Source organism: Limanda limanda, chromosome 8 (assembly GCF_963576545.1).
Source record: "Limanda limanda chromosome 8, fLimLim1.1, whole genome shotgun sequence".
Taxonomy (NCBI): domain Eukaryota; kingdom Metazoa; phylum Chordata; class Actinopteri; order Pleuronectiformes; family Pleuronectidae; genus Limanda; species Limanda limanda.
In genome coordinates, this window is record NC_083643.1 from 915,402 (window position 1) to 923,762 (window position 8,361).

Sequence of the window (8,361 nt, forward strand, 5' to 3'; positions counted from 1 at the left end):
GTCATATCCCAGAGTCCTGCAGCCGAGTCTGATGTGAAACTGCTCTGATAAGAAGGTGCAGGCTGCAGTGACATGTACAAACCAGCAGATGTCACTGTTCTCGTTGCTGAGTTTGAATGTTTGAAGCCTGAATATCGTTTTTAAAACAGATTAAATCCTGAAACCATTATGTCCAGGCAGCGTCAGAGGTTTGATTCTCAGAAACCTGCCTAGTGGAGCAGATCTGAGTCAGTCTAACACCATCTTCTCTCTGGTGGTCCAGTGCTGGTGACGGTCAGGACGGCACACGTCATGTTTCGGTGGGTCACCTAAACAGCCGAGTTCTGCTTCCTGTTTGTGTTCCAGACACGCGGCTTCATGAGCGTCTGTTTGTCTCTTCTGTTCCTGCAGCTCCTCCCACCTGTGGGACGTGAACCAGGAGAACAAGTCCTCCTACGTGACCTCCTGCAGGTCGCAGGAGGTCACGTAGGAGGACTTGTTCTCCTACGTGACCTCCAGCGACCTGCAGGAGGTCACGTAGGAGGACTTGTTCTCCTACGTGACCTCCAGCGACCTGCAGGAGGTCACGTAGGAGGACTTGTTCTCCTACGTGACCTCCAGCGACCTGCAGGAGGTCACGTAGGAGGACTTGTTCTCCTACGTGACCTCCAGCGACCTGCTGGTGGAGCTGCTCTCACTGGGCCTGGACCTGCTGCATCACATCCACATGCTGGTCAGCGGGTTGGAATCACAGGGAGACACATCATCACCACCATAAAATAAAATACATTTTAATGTTGCAGTACTTTTAATTTTTATTTTAATCAGAACAAAGAAACAACAGAATAATGAGTGAAGTTGTGTTTCATTATCAAGTTTGTGAGTTTAACGTTTCCTCCATCCCCCTTCAGTCTTGTTCTCGTATGTAAAGTCCTTGTTGTTGTTTGTGTCTCTCAGATCTTCAGTAACATCTGGTTGTCTCTGGCGAGTCTGGTCAAAATCACACAGCTCTGCTCCCTCGCTCAGGAGCTTCAGGAGCTTCAGGAGAGAATCCAACGCCACCTCACCTACCTGCTGGTGCTGCGCCACATGGAGACCAGGTCAGAGTCAGTGTGGTAGTAGACCCTACATCAGGTCGATAGGTCGTAAAGGAACACGCTCGGTTGGAGTGAAATAACAGCAGAAGAAGTTAGGGTTAGAAGAAGATCAATATCTCATTGACTCAGGTTGTGTTTTCTCCCTCTCAGGTTTCCTGTGACTGAACCATCTGCTGGGACGTGATGACCTCACCTCTTCCACCGGTCAGTTCACGTCCTGATGGTTTTATTGTGAGGAGGAAGACGAGGATGAAGAAGTTTAGAGACGTTGACACAACCAGCAACGTCTCTAAACAGCTGCAGATGATCTGTCGCCTGAAACAAAGACTGAACCGAACTTTGAGCTCCATGAGACTTTAACAGATGTGGAGAGTCGGTGATTGTTTGATCATCAGCATCAATTCTGATTGATAAATATCAGTGGACAAGAAGAATGGTGTCGTACCACGACTGAGTTTGCAGCTGCCTTCATGTGCTCTGGGAAACGTGGTCGTTATGATCTGAAGGTACATTAGTTGGTTAACAGAGCTGAAAGCTACAGGGAAACATTATAATGACGGGATTGACTAATTAATGAATAAAGACCATTAGGCAACATGATGAGTTTAAATGAGACAGAATAAATTCCAGCAGAGAATCTGTTAACGGTGATTCTCTCTCCAACATGAGTCCCTCACACGTAGTGAAAGATGCAGACTGATGGTTGTGTGTCCTCAGCTCGTGTGTGTGTTCGTGGCTGCAGCAGGACACATCGTGTCCAACGTGTCGGATGACCCTGGACATCGGCGAAGGAGGCGGAGCTCCTGTAGAGACCAGAGAGGACGTCCCAGACAACATGGCGTCTGCAGCCGGAGGCGACGCCCGGCCGCACCTCCACCAGCTCAACCACTTCTTTCACTTTGACGGTAAAATAAGGATTTTTATATACGTGGTGTCAAGGTCCCGCCCATACACAGGCAGGACCAATCAGGAGTCAGCTGTCAATTATGGCATCTTAGCCTGTTTTATATCATCAAATAACAGATTCCAATCAAACTGATCAGAAACCATCTTAGTTTGACGTCTTCTCTGCTCCTCGTCCCCAGGGTCTCGTCTCTCCAGCTGGCTGCTCAGGTTCTCTCTGGAGCTCATGGCCACAAGCAACTTCCTGGGCCTCTCATTGACCACGCCGTCTCAGATCAACGCCATGGTCAGTGCTCAGGAGCGATGGTAGAGTTACAGCAGAGGATTGAGCTCAGGTCTCTCTCTCTCTCTCTCTCTCTCAGGGTCAGCAGATCCAGGAGATGTTCCCTCATGTTCCCGTCCAGCTCGTCCTGCGAGACCTGGAGATCCCTGGATCACTGGAGGTCACCACGGACGACATCCTGGAGGGACGCGTCCAGGCCGCCGTCCTGCCGCAGGTCAGTTAGTCATTTGCTTCACAAACTAGAGCTGAGTATCAAATATCAATATCAACATGTTCTCTGACAAGTCTGTGTAGATTAGGTTATGTAGCACCCGCTCATCCAGGTGACTCCTCCCCCTGAGGACGACGGCAGCGGCGAGTCGGAGCAGGACGACGAGCGTGAGAGCCTGGAGGACGAGGACGAAGAGGACGAAGAGGAGGAGGCGGTGGAGACACAGATTCCAGAGGAGGACGTGAAGGAGGAGGAGAAGGAGGAGGAGAAGGAGGAGGAGAAGGAGGAGGAGAAGGAGCGACAGGAGCTGCTGCAGCGAGCATGAAGGTCAAAGGTCACTGTCACAGACGACAGGAGCCAGAAGGTTACACATCTAAGATTCGAAGCATGAATGAAAATATAAAAACAATTTTCTTCTTTATTTTCCTAAAATTATAACTTGATTCTCATAATCTCGGATATTTGTCTCTATAAGAGGGCGGAGTCGTCACTGAGCGGAGCTCACGCCTCCAAGTCCCTTCAGTTCAGTCAGGAAGCATCAAGCCACGCCCACTCCCAGATATCATGCTCTGAACTCTGTGTCCGACTCTTTTCCTCAACAAGAAGTATCATGTACATCGATCAAACATCAGGCTCCTTGGCTCCGCCCCTGTGAACCTGCAACAAGGAGCAGCAACATGTGACTTCAGCCTCTGAGCAGAGCGGTTTCAAACCATCACAGTGTTCTCACAGGATCTCATGACTTCATTTAGTTCATATATTTATGAATCAGAGAGTCTGGATATTGTTTTCTATTTGTTTAAATAAGATATTTCTAACCTTCCTCTAGTTCATAAGAATGTCTGATGACTGTTTCCTGTTCTTTTATTCTCCTGGTGACACAGAGAACGAGTCACATCAGGTTCCATCGTCTGTGAGGCTTCCTCTCAGGGGTTTAATGCTTGTATTTATATAAGAAAAGGGAAATGATAAAACCAAAATAAGTTATTCGTAATAAAATATTTTTTATGAAATCATTTTATTTGTATATGTAAAATGTTGATCTTTCGTAAATAAATGAAAGTGTTGTCAAACAGTTTGAGTTCATGAGTTTGAATGATTTCAATTTTAATGATTAGAATTAGAATTATTTAAAACAAAACGTATTCTGGTGAAAATGTTTGTGATGCTGATGATGAGCGGCAGATTCTTGATTTAGCTTCTTCAACACATCCAAAGGATTTCTGTCAGGTCGAATAAAAGCATTTAGGTTTTAACTCCATGTTTCTCATCGTCAGGTTGAAGTTTCAGCTGCTTATGAAGTTTGGAGAAACTTTACTGAGCAGATGAAACACAAGTTAAACACCACCAGGATTATTTATATTAAATTTCAGATCCTTTCAGCTGAATAAGACTCACTGGAGCTTTAAGCTCATGGTGGATCTCAGTGACATTGTGGCAAGAAGCAGGATTGTCCTTCGTTCCTCTTCTTGTGCTCGGCCCTGATGTTCCTCCAGAACTTTCCCATCGTCAGTCAAAGTTCAAAGATCTTAATGTGGAAACAGACGATTCATCCAGTTCAATCCGTCAAGATAATAAGAAATCTGAGACTGAAGAAGAGTCAGATGAGAGAAGAAGGTTCATAAAGAAGCAAGTAAAACTTAAGAGATATTAAACTTTGATTGTTAAACAACTCTGAAGTTTGAGAGCTGGTGAACTGATCCTGCTCATCTGGAGGTTTAGTTCAGAATCGTCTGTAATCTGCTGAGTCATGCTGAACGATGCTCTGTAATCTGCTGAGTCATGCTGAACGATGCTCTGTAATCTGCTGAGTCATGCTGAACGATGCTCTGTAATCAGTGCAGAGAGGAAATCGTCTCTTTGTCCTCGCTGATGGTTTGTTAAGCTGCTTTTGTTTCTAACAACGTTTTAAGTGCGAAGCAATTATGTGTTGTCATTAACACGCTAATGAAAACTGCTGATGTCACTGCTCAGACATCTGCTGCGTCACTGAGGGAATCGAACCGACGGGACGGGACAACCTGAGAGTCACTGGATCAAACCTCATCTGAGAACCAGGAAACATACAAATAAATAATACAGGTATTCATTTACCTTCCAAAAGAAAATCTTTGTTATAGAATGAAACCGATAGTCGTCCGACGCTGTGTCTCCTGTGGGACAGAAACTCACGAGCCCTCGAGTAGCTTCAAATATTAATCTAAAACTCCCAAGGTGCATTCTGGGAGGAAATATTCAAGACCTGTGTCTCCACCATGAGTTGTGTCCCAGTTCAGAGGCTGAATCATCTTTTCAAACCAAACCTACAGCAGCACGACTCGCCTGTCTCATGTCAAAGCTCCGTCCGTCCCTGAGAAACCAAGAGTCCAACATGTCCCAGGATTAATATAGAGCCAATAAAACAGTTTGATGTTTTTAATGTTCAGGTCCGAGAAACCTTCGACTACGTTAACTCTCAGAAAGGTGACGACATGAGCTGCTTCCTGCTCTTTGATCATTTACACTTTTAATAAATCTATTTAATTTTGATTAGATGGAAAAAGTCACAAATGTTCTTTTCATTGTGAAAGCGTCTGTTTCATCATCAGAGCGACGAGTGGCTAGGACTCATTTCTGTTATTCATATAATTGATCTATGATTTCATGTACAAACAGAGGAGATGATTTAAGAGCAGGAACCTGTGGTTTCGCTCCCGTTGCCGTGGCGACCCACAGACGCCCGTATCCTAGCAGCTGCGGCCGCTGGTTGGCACGGAAACAGGAGCTCAGAGACACACACAGAAACGACGAGAGTCTTTTCAGTGTTCTGTAAATAAGGTAAACACAAGATGTAAAGAGGCAGGAGAAGAGCAAACAGGAGCTTCAGCACCAGCAGAGGATTCCACTTCCACCTGAACAGGATCTCATCTTCACTGCAGCTGCTCTCACTTCACACTCGTCCTTCAGCCTCTGACAGGAAACATCAGATTGAATTGGCACAGAAATGCACATTTGAGTGATTCTTCGTGCAGCTGTGAGCCGGCTGCTCAGCGGGGGGGGTTCACTCCACCTGCGTTTAGCCTCACTTGGGCCTCGCGGGTCCCGTGACGCCGCCGCACAGCTGCTCAGAATCCACAGAACCCACAGAATCCACTGAGCTCCATTTGGCTGAACGTTCCTCAAGTGCTGCTTCAATTAGATTTATGCAAATCAGACGTTTGAGAGGAAGCAGCTGCAGCTTCTGTCTCATCACGTGTTCAGAGAACCTGAAGGACGTGTTCGTCTCTGAGCCGAGACCAGAAGGACAAACCTGGAGGGACGGTTCATGAGACGGGTCAGGGGTCAGGGGGCGGAGCCAGGAGTTTCTTTGCACTTTAACATTGTGAGTCAAAACGTTTTTCACAATTTTCACCATCATGGATCTTAATTAGAACAATCAGATATGTTAGGAGGACTGAATTGGTGATAGGATTTATATGACTGGTTGTGGAGGTGTCATATGTTTATTGTAAACATAAACACGTTCTCGATCAGTTTTTAGTAATATATAAACGTGATGTTTAAAAAGAGCAGAGAGCTGGTTCGTTGAACACCATTTCCCAGAAGCCCTTGGGGTAAAGGTAACTGACTGAGGCTAATTGGGTTGAGACAGAGATGCTGGTTAATAAATGATAAATGAGATATTCAAGATAAGGAACATGCAGTTTCAGTACATTCTGGAAACACATTGAATTCTGTCAAATGAAACAGGATTGAACTTTATTAAAATCATCAGACTGTATAGTTCTCATTTATTTGAAACAGGAACATGAAACAGAAGGAATATTCTTTCTTCATCAGAAATGAGCTGCAGCTAAATATAGATTCACCTGCTAAATCATTCCATTCCTAAATGAATCAATTCACATTTTGTTTTATTAAATGTCAAATCTCTTGTTTTATTCAACCAGGAACCAAATAATAAGAAAAATTCAGTGATATAAAACAGAGATTATTTAAATTCATCCATTAATTCATCCTTGAAACAGCAGATCTTTCAGATGATTTCCTGTGAATCAATTAATCAAATAATCTTTCCAGCTCTGGATCCGACTTCGATGTGACTTCAAAAAATAAATCTGTAAATGTCACAGGATCAAGTCTATGAGAAATCCAGAAAATTAACTTCTCTCAATAATCCAGAGAATCTGTTTCCTCCTGAATATGAAGTTATTCAGACGTTTGTCTGCTTCAACAGATCCGAACAGACGAGTTCAACCACGTGTGTGTCTTCATCCCTCGTCTTCCTCAGTGTCCAGCGGGCCTCGGTTCGGGGGGAGGGACGGTTTGATCTCCTGCCAGCGCTGTGGAGGCCAGATGATGTGAGAAGCTCGGCCGTGGAGCAGCCCGACCGAAACCTAGAAGATACAACCACATGAGAACACGTCCAGGGTCAGTTTGTACCTGCTACAGATTCTATCAGGTTCTACTAAAACAAAACACATGGAGCCTGGAGTTCTGAGTTCGTTGAGTTTTAGGTTTAAAGTGATGAGCTCATTTACTGTGAATGATGAGAAGCTTCACTGTGTCTGGATACATGATTATTAGGGAGGATTTCAAATGTAAAACTCTGGTTCAAACTGAGACATCGACGGCAGACGGCTGGAGATCGAGAGCTTCTCTGACTCCTGTCGTCCAGATCCACTTTAATAACATGAAGTAATGAAGAAGCAGATTAATATTCATTTGGCTGCAGTCGAGGAGCCGTTCAGTGGTTTGTTCTCCATCACATTAAAAAAGATCTAATCAGATTGGATTTGAATTGCTCCCCCAGAGGTCTGAACCGGATCAGGGAAAAGAGACAAGAACCAGATGTAAACACTGTGAACAGAGTGAGACTCGATCTCTCTCTTCTCTCCTCTCCTCAGGTTTTAAAACACTTCTTTGGTTTAGTGGAACTCTTGATAGAACCTTTCTTCACGGCTCATTGGTTCCTCTTCCAGTGGCTTTGGAACTCGTCTGATTTCTTTGGTTCTTTAGTTTCTTGGATTCCTCTTTGTTCTTCAGTTCCTTGTCAAACCTTCTCTACCATCATGGTGCTGCTGCTGAATTCCACACCTCGCCCCCGTGAGGAAGAGAGAGGGACACATGAAGTTCTCCAGAGTTCCTGTGGCTTTCAGTTCCTTCTTTTCTCTTTTTCCTTTGGTTCTCTGGTTCTCAACACGCTTCCACGGTTGATTCTTCATTTTCCCTATAGATCTAGTTCCTTAAATCCATTACAGTTCTCTGTTTAGTAATTTTCTCGTTTTCCTGGTTTGGTCTTTGTCTTGTTCTTCGGTTCCTCTCTTCAGTTCCTTCCTCCCTGTGTTCTCTCCCACATGACCAGGTGTGAATCTGAAGGAGGCACAGATCCCAGCAGCCGTCTGACTCACTGGTATCGATCATCAGCTCCATCAGCTCGCTCCAGATGTATTGAGGTCATTTCCTGCTTTGGGCTCAGTAAAAATCCTATTTATTGCACCTTCCAGTGCTTTAATGGGCCGTTCCTCCCGCAGCCGGAGATCCACTGACACCAAACCTCCTCCTGTCGGTTTATTGCTTCCACTCTTCCTCCACATTGCATTTATTTAAACTTTAGAGTTGCTCAGGAAAGTTTTTTCAACGATAAAGAAGAAGCCAGAGAGGAGAAGAGTTTAGAGTTTACAGTGACTGTGTCTGGTTCCTCCGATCGACCCGAGGCTGCTGTGTTTCACTGACACATTCCAACAGAATCTATTATTCAAATGAGACGATTCGAGGTTTCAGACACGTCTCCCCTGACGACAATATCTGGTGCTGATATGAAACTCATGTGCTCGGTGTGACGTGACGTTTTCTCCCATAAACAGAAGCAGAAGGACGGAGGAGCAGTAGTAAAGAAATGATGTGAT

The 8,361-nt window shown here is 44.9% G+C and overlaps 1 protein-coding gene across 4 annotated transcripts in view; it reads right to left on the reverse strand.

Moving 5' to 3' along the window:
* Positions 1–6,245: 6,245 nt before the first annotated feature.
* The window catches only part of immp2l (inner mitochondrial membrane peptidase subunit 2), a 79,137-nt gene continuing 77,021 nt past the window's right edge, over positions 6,246–8,361 (reverse strand). For all 4 annotated transcript variants that reach the window (XM_061077350.1, XM_061077351.1, XM_061077352.1 and 1 more), the window contains exon 6: positions 6,246–6,849. In XM_061077350.1, coding sequence (XP_060933333.1) covers positions 6,724–6,849 — 126 coding nt within the window. In that variant the 3' untranslated portion in view covers positions 6,246–6,723. The remainder of the gene's footprint in view (positions 6,850–8,361) is intronic.